Raw genomic sequence first — 12,035 nt, forward strand, 5'->3', positions numbered from 1 at the left:
TTCCTATTTACACACACACACACACACACCATACCTGTATATTACACAAACTGCTTCCTTTTTACACACACACACACACACCCCACACCTGTATATTACACAAACTGCTTCCTATTTACAAACACACACCCCATACCTGTATATTACACAAACTGCTTCCTATTTACACACACACACACACACCCCCCACACCTGTATTACACAAACTGCTTCCTATTTACACACACACACACACCATACCTGTATATTACACAAACTGCTTCCTATTTACACACACACACACACACACCATACCTGTATATTACACAAACTGCTTCCTTTTTACACACACACACACACCATACCTGTATATTACACAAACTGCTTCCTATTTACACACACACACACACCTGTATATTACACAAACTGCTTCCTATTTACAAACACACACACACCCCACACCTGTATTACACAAACTGCTTCCTATTTACACACACACACACACACACCATACCTGTATATTACACAAACTGCTTCCTATTTACACACACACACACACACCTGTATATTACACAAACTGCTTCCTATTTACAAACACACACCCCATACCTGTATATTACACAAACTGCTTCCTATTTACACACACACACACACACCCCCCACACCTGTATTACACAAACTGCTTCCTATTTACACACACACACCATACCTGTATATTACACAAACTGCTTCCTATTTACACACACACACACACACACACCATACCTGTATATTACACAAACTGCTTCCTATTTACACAGACACACACACCATACCTGTATATTACACAAACTGCTTCCTATTTACACACACACACACACACACCATACCTGTATATTACACAAACTGCTTCCTATTTACACACACACACCATACCTGTATATTACACAAACTGCTTCCTATTTACACACACACCATACCTGTATATTACACAAACTGCTTCCTATTTACACACACACACCATACCTGTATATTACACAAACTGCTTCCTATTTACACACACACACACACACACACACCATACCTGTATATTACACAAACTGCTTCCTATTTACACACACACACCATACCTGTATATTACACAAACTGCTTCCTATTTACACACACACACACACACACACACACACCATACCTGTATATTACACAAACTGCTTCCTATTTACACACACACACACACCCACACCATACCTGTATATTACACAAACTGCTTCCTATTTACACACACACACACCATACCTGTATATTACACAAACTGCTTCCTATTTACACACACACACACACACACACACCATACCTGTATATTACACAAACTGCTTCCTATTTACACACACACACCATACCTGTATATTACACAAACTGCTTCCTATTTACACACACACACACCATACCTGTATATTACACAAACTGCTTCCTATTTACACACACACACACACCTGTATATTACACAAACTGCTTCCTATTTACACACACACACACCATACCTGTATATTACACAAACTGCTTCCTATTTACACACACACACACACCATACCTGTATATTACACAAACTGCTTCCTATTTACACACACACACACACACCTGTATATTACACAAACTGCTTCCTATTTACACACACACACACACACCATACCTGTATATTACACAAACTGCTTCCTATTTACACACACACACACACACACCCCATACCTGTATATTACACAAACTGCTTCCTATTTACACACACACACACACCATACCTGTATATTACACAAACCGCTTCCTATTTACACACACACACACACACACCATACCTGTATATTACACAAATGTGTGATAAATAAATGGGTCATTATGACGATCAGTTGGACCATTACTGTGTAGCCCTAAGAATCATTACACTAAAAATTAATATACAACAATGATAACATTTAAAATGTTTAAGTCTAGGTTCTTACAATTTTACAACACAAAGATTTTCCTTCAACACAAAATGATGATGATGATACCTCATCAAAGTGTCGCAGGTAGTAAGCGACAATGTAAGACAGCAGACTTCTGGAGTTGTCCTGAGGTAAAGAAAAGAAAAGGTCAGTCAATAAAGATGCACCTGGAAAAACATAACTAAGGAAAAGTGTGTATGTGTGTGTGTGTGTGTGTGTGTGTGTGTGTATGTTAGATGCTGCTAACGCTGCTTTTGACGTCCTTGAGCTTGGGTAGGATGTCCAGCGCGAAGCCGTCCGCTTGCCCTCTGGTTCGGTTCCCTCCGTTCATGTAGTTTCCGAAAGCCAGAACCAGACCCAGAACCCGCATCACACCAGAACCACTTTGCAGAGACTGAAGACACAGGATTTAAACTTTTAATGAACAAACATGATTTAAAACATGTGGTCATATTTTGTTAATGTCCAAGTCTTCTGCAGCTCAGAGGCAGGGACTGAGATATGAGTGAGTGTATTCCTGACCTTACACACTTTCTGCAGAATTTCCAGTTTGCGCTGGATGGAGTTAATACACTCAGAAAACGTGGACTGGAACAGAATACAGAAGACCCTTCCTGAGAACTCAGGAATTTGGGAGAGCTGGAGCAGGAACCTGAACAGAAAGCAAAATATGAGAGGAAAGAAAACAATGCAGTAAAAAAAAAAAAAAGGATGGATAATGCGTTCTGGCATTCACAAGGAGTTCTACTTGGAACTTTGTTGTAGGATAAACCTATAAGAGGCAGAGACGCACAGAGAAAAAGACAGTGTTCAAAAGAAATTAAGACAGACAGAGACGCAAAGAGAGACAGTGTGGGGGGGCAGTAAATGAGAGAGAGGGAGAGATACAAGATATACAGTGTGTCTGGTGTCTGTGTGTGTGTATGTGCATGAGAGCGATAGAGAGAGAGAGAGAGAGAGAGAGAGAGAGCAAACAGATAGCTGGATAGATGTAAGATGGAGTGAGAGAGACAGTTCTTACTGTTCAGGTTTGTCCAGGGGTTTGGCTCCCTCCTTCTCCTTGGTTGATTTGATGTGCTTCTCGATCTTCTCCACCTCATCTGTCTGTGCCCTCTGAAACAGCCGAACAATCAGCACCTCAACCCCAGCACCGACTCACACATTCAACTACATGCAAACCTACCTCTCTAACAGACACACACACAAAAACATTAAGTGACGTAAAGCGCTTCATCACCAGCTGCCCAATCAGGCTGCAGCACATGCGCAAGACCAAAAACACACTCCCAGTGATAAAGTCAACATGAAAATAACAATTGTTTTGTATCAATTCTAATAACTGTTACTGATAACTGATGGCAAATTTGAAGCCAAACAAGCAGAACTTGTCAAGATCATGCCTCCTCCACCAACCAGCCTAGTCCTCCTGGTTGCTGATCTGAATGCAGCAAACACTTCAAAAACAGGAAGAAAGAAAATAAAATCCAGACATTTGACCTCTCCGTGACCTTGACACCGACCGGATTGATTCTATTCTATTCACTTCAGCTCCTGGTTATAAGAACACCACATGAATCCTACAAACATTCAGTCTGCAGTTTCTGACAAGAACCTCAGATGGACACAATGGACGCAGGACCTAAAAATGACCACAGTCAGCCTAATCACACACACACACACACACGCACACACACAGATTTGGATCACCAAAAACGGTTTTCATAAAGATGCTTTAGTTTCCGTTTCCTTCATGTAACATGCTAGTCATGGAGACACTGTTGATGTTCTGTACGGTCTACAATACAGAAAGCATGAACGCATGCACTCGTACCAAACCTGAAATAAAACGCGTATTAGCAGTTTTCACTGATAATAAACAACCGTGGAACTACAGGTCAGGTGAAGACACAATCGGCCCGACACCCATCAATTAACAACCAGTGACTCTAAACACGAGCGGGAAAGACATCAGCTTTCCTCCAGCATGTCGACCGCTATTGTTCTCTTCTGCCCAGAATCATCACTCACAAACAGAAAATGCAGCATTCTGTTGACTTTGTAGGTCTGAAAGAGAAAAACAAGCCTGCAGGAAAACCCCAAAACCCTATACACCCCAAAGAAAACCACACGGTCTAAAGCATTTCCTCCTCTGCACGTCCTATAACATGACAGAAAAATGTGGTCGAGGCAGAAAATCCTGGAAAATTTGGGGTTAAGAAACAATGTCAGAGATCCAGTCAAGTGAGCTGCAGATGAGAGGGATGCTGGCATTGCTGTGGTCCACATGCTGACAAAAGACACTTTTCTAAAACAAACTGTGGACAGACGCTAAGACAGCTAAAGTTTCCAGCTATTTGTCTATCGGTTCATCCATCTTGCTTTATTCTGTCAGTTATTTTAGAATGAAGACAGTCCCATCAGACAGCTCCAGGAATCCAGACATTCGGTATTACTTTCAATGTAGCCTGTCAGGTTGACCAGCTTAAGATGCACTTATTCTGCAGCAATTTTAAACGTTCACAGAAATGAATCAAACAAAAACACACTATTCAGTACTATTACAGTAAGCGTTTGAATATTAATCCTCTTTAAAGTTACTGCAATGTCAAATACCAGTCTTCTGGATGTTCCACATCAGCATTTATTTTTGACTGTAGTTTTGGTTTAGGATACACGTCATGACAATCACGCTGATGCCAGGCAACCATCAGCTTCACTTGGAACCCAGATGGACTTGGATAATTTGGCTCTGACGTGCCATCTAGTGGATGATGCTTTCAACCTTTTAGAAGAACATGAGATGCTCAGGCAAATGTGTGATCCCTGCCATTCCAGTTATGCCGACAAAATGGATGTCTCCGTGTTTGTTTTTTGTTATCAAGCTAGCCAACTGTACACGGTTTTGAGGAAGGAACAGCCAAAGAACACGCAACGTCTTGAATACAATACGTAAAAATATCTAACGTTTATAAAATATCTAATACGTAAAAAAAATCTAACAGATTCTGTCATTTTAAATTGCTTTAAAAGCATAGACACCAAATGATGTCTCTTTTTTAAGGCGGGTCTGTGATTAGGTCAAATTCACAGCAATAAACCTTCCATTAACCTCCCTTAAAAACAAACAAAACTAAAATACTTTAGAAACCAAATACATCCCGTCTGATTGAGCATACTTGGAGTAATAAGAACACTGTGTAACATTTCATTAACTGTTCCTTTAAAGATGAAAACAATGCTAACCCTGAACAGAGAGTTCCTGTTAGGACCGCGCACATGAGAGCAGGCTGCCAGCTTTCATTTGCCATTAGGCCATGTTGGTACATTTGGTTGAAGTGCTCCTTTAGCGGAGAGCTCTACATATTTGAGCTTAACCGAGTTAAGCAGGAGGAGTCACAGCATCCATCAATGATGGATCCCAACGTCTGCGTCAGAGGCGAGAAGACAAAAGCCCCAGTTTGCGTCCTTCCTCGGCCTTCAAACGGCCCAATCAATCACGTTAAGTGGTGGACGCTCCGGCGCACTGGGATGTAAGAGCTTCTCCAGACTCCCTGAGAGAAAGTAAACACCTCGGTAAACATCCCACTCCAACATCAAACGCTGCTCCGGCAGCAACAGACACCAACTGGAGCCTCAAAATGGCCGTTGTCCTGAAAGGTGATCAAAGTGTAGAGAGACAGAGGGTTTCTCTTAGAGCAATAATAAGGAAAAAAAAAAAAAACCAAAAAAACCAGCAACAAGACACAAATGCGCCGTTTTACAAGATCGGCTCACGTTTCGAATGGCAGACCTTGGACGAGCTGGCAATGCCCCTGCGTATGAGTGCGTATCCATATGTGCCAGTGTGTGTGTGCGCACACATACATGTTTGAGGGAGGAAGACGTGTGAATGTAAACTCTGGAAAAACACTCTGCAGCATTAAGCTCTATCGCAGCATCAATCACGCCAGGCGCATACTTCCACGGCACTTCAAACGGCCGCATCAAACGCGCTGATTAGCATTCAGCTCACTCCACCATCTGTCCGCGAAGGCACGTTCTGCTCTCCCTGCAATGCCTCCAACACTCAAACTACTGCTAATGGGAAGCAGCCTTGCTCACACTCGCTCAATTTTAAGCCCTTGTGAATTCAGAATGGAGTCTTCGACCGATATCAAAACGAATACGCGGGTCAAATAACGGATATCAGTTCTTCACGGCCACTGTGCATACATCTGTGCACACAGAACAGCTGTGAATACTCACTTTAAAAAATAATGCAAAAACAACCAACCCACATTAGAAAAAGGTACATTGCAACTTATTGGCCTTTTCCAGTGTCTATGGCTCTGTATGTCTTTCTTCTATCCTTCTGAAAAGACCTGGATTGTTTCATTAGCAAACATCTTAATGATTCCGCTCAAACAGATACGCTATCCTTGAAGAATCCACAGGGAGCAGAGAATAAATATGGGCATGCAGAGAGAGCTTTAGCTGGTCGGAGATGGCATTTTCTGCCCAATCGAAGGCATGGAGGCAACTTTTCACTGCTCTTCAGACACTCAGAGGCCACCGTCTATGACCCGAGGCCCCTCAACACATGGAAACTCAGTCTGCCAATATGTAGGTAATATGTGGAACAAAGCGAGTGTCTGATCTTTCACACTCCTGTAATTGCGACACACACACACACACAGAGAATGGTTTAATTTCACAGCTCACTAGGAGGAGTGTGATAATGCTGCAGCATCGACAGGGTCAAGCCAGCGTTGGCAGGGCATAACTTACTGAGCTCAGACTTTTACAAGGCAAACTCCCAGAAACAGCACACATTCCTGCGCTGTTGTGGCTTTCACATGTTTTGATATTAATGCATTTCTCTTTTGAAGTTTCACAGACTTTTCCTCTGGGTCTAGAACCTCCAGAAGCATGTTCCAAACATCCTGAATACACCACCCCCCCACCAACCCCGCCCACCCCCTTCAACTACAAGGCATTTTCAAAACTCGCAAACGAGCCTGAAGGTCTTGGCACCGGCTCTGAGCGCCGCAATTACTGAAGAAATGACAACTCAAATAAATATAATTAACTGGAATAAAGTGCTGGATATGGGCATTTTTGGGAAGACTAGATCATAGATTTTTATTCATTAAAAACATTACCATGCCAGCTGTTCCCGAAGCATTTTGAAAAGCTCGTGGTAGAGATGCGTTTAAAAGGAAAACTCCACCCTTTTACAGTGGGTTGCTGTTGTTTTTGTTATTCCTATATGAGGTTAGTGGTTGCTGTGATATCAGCAGGAAACAATATTAGCGCAGCTATAATGGCTTATACAACAACCTGAAACAGAAACCTGAAGTGATAAGAGTCATAAAGCTTCACAGTTAGCTCCTAAAGCCCAGAGAGCCAAGGCGATGAAAAGGTTTCAAATAAATTTGGCCAGAGTGAAATTTTCCATTGGGCAGACGCCTAAGGAGCTGCTGAAGCACAACAAAACAAGGCTGAAGTAGAAATCTTGTTGACTTACAATAATAAATCTTATCTCCCAAAGTGCAGAATGATCAACATTAAAGACTCCTCCATGTTGGCTCTTCTGTGCTGCATTGTGAACAGCTGCTCTTTGAGCCAAAGCAGTTGTGTGGTTGAGGCCAACACTGATTGTGAAGAATGACACTGGAACAAACTTCTTTTGTGAAGCTTTGATAAGGAACTACAGTGAGCCTGCCCAGAAGAAATATCAGGATATTATGTACTGTATATGATCTGATGAGATTTTGGAGGAAATGCAGCAGTAACATCAGCTAGCTAGATTAATCCCGTTCTTATTTCTGCTTATTTGGTCATTTGTTCATTCCCACCAAACAGTCAACTCAAAATGAACTGAACGGAATGAACACGACGAAAACTGCAGTAAGGTGGGGTAAAGGCTTCCTCTGAGACGCATGAAGTCAGCCATGAAGATATCTTTTCAAACTGCTCCTCATGCTGCATCAGAGCAGCATAACACACGCCAAAGAAAGTGCCATCTGTCCTCTTCCATATACATGAGCAGTTCTGGGTTGTTTATCAGACGATCGAGGGGGTTCAAGCCCCAGCACTGCCAAGATGCAACCGCTGGGTCCTTGAGCGAGGCCCTTAACCCTCCCTGCTCCAGGAGCGCTGCATCACAGCTATCCCAGCACTCTGACCCCAACCCTCCAAGTATGGTATATGTGAAGAAAGTGACAAAGACTACTTAAATACTTAAAACATCTGTGATTGGCTAGTGCAGCGGTGACCGAACGTATACTATCTCATGACAAGCTTTGCTTTCAAGATTCCTTATAGCTTTTGCTTCATCAGGTCTTGAACATTCCTGAGAAGGCTTTTCTCTTTCCCTGCTCATGAGCCACTATCTTCCTCTATCATCTCAGATGTAAATCTTCAAAAAAATCAAAATTCATTATTTGTCCTTTTATAGTCACGTGAATAGACGTGTTGCTAGGCAACTCAGGACTGCCGCTCTATACTACATATCAACACTAGGTTCATAAACACTCGACCAGCCCTGCCTTTACAAAACACCCTACACTTACAGGATTAAATGCTGAGAAGACCGAATTGAATCGTGTTGCATCAGAGAAGCAGTACAAACCATCGTGCAAATCCGATTTGGGCGGTAAATAATCGTTAATCATTAGATACACTCATTACTCTCACCAATCAAATCTAAAGACAGTGAATAAACAAAGCCAGCGTGGGCTGAGAGAGAAACATGGGCAGGTGTAAAGCAGTGAGAGCTTACGTTCTCATACAGAGCTTGTAACGTCTCGAGGTCCACCACGGTGTTGTCCAGGTTTAGAATTGCTGCAGTGGAGAGAAAAATGAGATAAAGAGAAAAAAAATAGAAAGTTAGTGAGGGGCAGGAATCTGACGGGAATCTTACAAGGATTGATAAACAGCAGATATTACAGGCTTGGCGTAAATCACATGACTTATTACATTTAGGCGCACACCCTTATCCAGAGTGACTTACAGTTTCTCTCATTTTATACAACTGAGCTATTTAGGGTTAAGGGCCTTGCTCAGAGGCCCAGCAGTGGCAGATTGGTGGACCTGGGATTTGAGCTCTGATCAGAAGCCCAACACTTTAGACACTAAGCTACCACATCCCCATACCACATTTATGACCACAGTTAAGGGCTATACAATTAAATCTATTTGGGATCCTGTGATACTGAACTTTTTATTCAAGTTTTAAATAAAACGATATGTTTTCCCTCTCCTTCATTTGTGAATGTGTATGTTTGCATAATGCGTCATTCATTCAAGTCATATTTTGTTGAATCATAACAGTGGATTGTAAAACGATTTTTTGAACTAATGTGATTAAAAGTCGCAGTAAAAGACGGACATATTTGACAGAATACAGAAAATACGATGTGCCAAATCACACACTGCTGAACAGACTCGTCTATCAAAATTCAGCACACGGCTTCTCAGCATTCAGATAGGCTTAAAGAAGAGATTTAAGCTGCAAATACCAGTTGGTTGAAATATTACCAAGGACTCGATTATACACGCTCATCTTCAGTTCAGTTCTTTAATAACAGACAGAGAGAGATGCACACTCACACACAGACAGAGATATACACACAGCCCCACACACACACACACGTTTCTCAGTAACCAGAAATAAATTCTTAAAGTGACAGAACTAAATCACGAGTTCACCAAAATATAAATAAATATTTGGCAAAGAAGAGGAAAAGAATAGAGAATTGATGAATGGGGAAATGAAAAGAAAGACATGCAGAAGACTGGTGCAAGCTTAAAAGGAACAATCCAGCATTTCCCAATATTTTGTCTGTCTGTCTGTGTGTGTGTGTGTGTGTGCGCGTGTGTGTGTGTGTGTGTGTGTGTGTGTGTGTGTGTGTGTGAGAGAGAGAGTGTGTGTTTACCACAGACAGCATTTAAAATTTTTCCTTGTATTGAGAAAAGAACAAACCTGTTTACTCCAGTCACTTATAAAGGATGTCTAAGAGCACTTGTGAATAAAATCCACAATAAAATAAAATGAATAAAACTACCTTAGTTCTTTGGAGAGCTTTACAGCTCCAGTTTAAGACTTGTAGAGTTGAATTTCAATTTTATATTATAAGGAATTTTCCTGAACATCAACTGCAGTTAGACCACGTCAGTTTGGAGTTGGTTGCTGAAACTAAACCCACGCTACAGATTAGACATACACTTTTCAGATTAAGATTACACTAAAAAACAAACACAGCTATTCTTACAAGAATATACAAGTCTCAATAATGTCAATTCAGACAGCAGCAGAGCCTGGACAGAACATTACTATGGTGCACACCCACACACACTGTTCAGTTTGGGGTCAAACCTCAGAGCGCTAAAAGCCGTGCTTAAGGGCAGATCTGAGCATATTTCTTTCCTATTCCCACGGGGTTGAGTGCCACCCACTGCAGCAGGGGCGCAGACCCCTCACCTCCCCGCTGCACTCTGTTAAGCAGCTTAATAAGCACTGATGAGTCGGGCGTAATTAACTAAATTTGCCTGCAACATCCCCCCCTTCTTTTCCTCGGTCTGGGGTGTCAGGAGCATCTACTTATTGCACCTTAAGCGACTTAAGACTTAATAAGGATGTGTGTGTGTGTGTGTGTGTGTGTGTGTACACACAGGTTGGAGACCCTCCAGACACTACGCGGTTCACTGCAATGGATTTACAATCTCTCAAAGTCTTAAATCAAACCCTTTTTTTTGTGACGGAAAAGCAAGTACACAATAATGAAGCGTAGGATAGTAGAGAATTTGGTATAATTATAAACAGATAATTATGATCTTTAAAATTTGACTTCCATTAATACTCTCTTAAAGATTGAGTCAGAGGGTGAAGGATCAGGGGAAATGAGAGAAAAAAAAATGAGAGAGAGAGGGAGAGAGAACAAGTGAGGAAATGAGTGTGTGTGTGTAAGACTGTCAGGTTACAGAGAGCGAGTGCTGAAGTGCGTCGCCGCCTTTGTGTCTCTGCGTTCTGGATCTGGCGCCCAAAACTGTAATCCTTTAAAAGTAAATGTTTGAACACAAACAGGGCTGGAGCTGTGGATTGTTTAATCTGAGATATACTGTTACATTCAAGCGCTCTCTCTCTCTCTCTCACACACACACACACAAAATAGCTGAGAAAAGCACACTAACTGCAAACATTCACACTGGAGACATTGTGTAAGATGTTAAGTGTGTGAGATGATTGCTAACTGAGTCTACAAAATCCAAGTAAATAAATACGTATATTGCACACGTTCAATTGAAATTCAGTCATAGATTGAAAATTCAGTCTTTTTTAAAGAAAAAAAAAAAGAGAAAAGAAAGAAAGAAAACAGGGGGGGGGCAACTTATTGCACTGAGCATGTGTTTATTTTCACTTCCCGTGATAAAAGTGGAGTCGCTGACAGGCGTTTGGGGGATAAAAACGACTTTAGTGAATCCGTTTGTAAGGCTAATGGGCCAAAATCTGACACGCATACAAAAGCCACCCTGAAAACGGCATCTTTCTCCCATCTTGTCGGGCCAGATTTAAACAGAGGGAGGAGATGGGCTCAGGCATCAATTAGGATGGGGCTTTAATGTAAGCCTCCGAGTTTGGCTGCAGGGGGAAATGGACGCTCTCCAAACAAATCAGAGTGAAATTACTACCGCAGTTTCTCTGGCTGCGACCTCTACGAGTATGTGTACTAGCTTTTAAATTCCCCCTATGAGTAACGCGCTAATGATCATTTATACAACACGCTGACACGAGCAGCATGGAGGAGATGCTTCAAATCTCACATCTAGGAAAAGGTTCTTAGGGTTTGTGTCACGATTGGCATGGTCAGTCAGACACACAGGTTCTGACTTGCATGATGACCTTAAGGTTAAAAAAATCCATTCATTTTTTAAATAAACTACTTCTGGATTCTCTCTCATATTCATATATATATATATATATATATATATATATATATATATATATATATATATATATATATATATATATATATATATATATATATATATATATATATATATATATATATATATATACATACACACATACATACAAATATATATAGATAGATATCA

General features: G+C 41.3%; 1 protein-coding gene across 1 annotated transcript in view; it reads right to left on the bottom strand.

Moving 5' to 3' along the window:
- Window positions 1-12,035, bottom strand: part of fmn2b (formin 2b) — a 92,054-nt gene that overhangs the window by 42,601 nt on the left and 37,418 nt on the right. The window contains exons 8-12 of the mRNA XM_058406930.1: window positions 8,701-8,762; window positions 2,959-3,050; window positions 2,460-2,589; window positions 2,185-2,331; window positions 2,004-2,063 (exon numbers count right to left, since the gene is read on the bottom strand). Of these exons, the coding sequence (XP_058262913.1) occupies window positions 2,004-2,063; window positions 2,185-2,331; window positions 2,460-2,589; window positions 2,959-3,050; window positions 8,701-8,762 (491 nt within the window). The remainder of the gene's footprint in view (window positions 1-2,003; window positions 2,064-2,184; window positions 2,332-2,459; window positions 2,590-2,958; window positions 3,051-8,700; window positions 8,763-12,035) is intronic.

The sequence above is a fragment of the Hemibagrus wyckioides genome, linkage group LG13 (assembly GCF_019097595.1).
Source record: "Hemibagrus wyckioides isolate EC202008001 linkage group LG13, SWU_Hwy_1.0, whole genome shotgun sequence".
Classification (NCBI taxonomy): Eukaryota; Metazoa; Chordata; class Actinopteri; order Siluriformes; family Bagridae; genus Hemibagrus; species Hemibagrus wyckioides.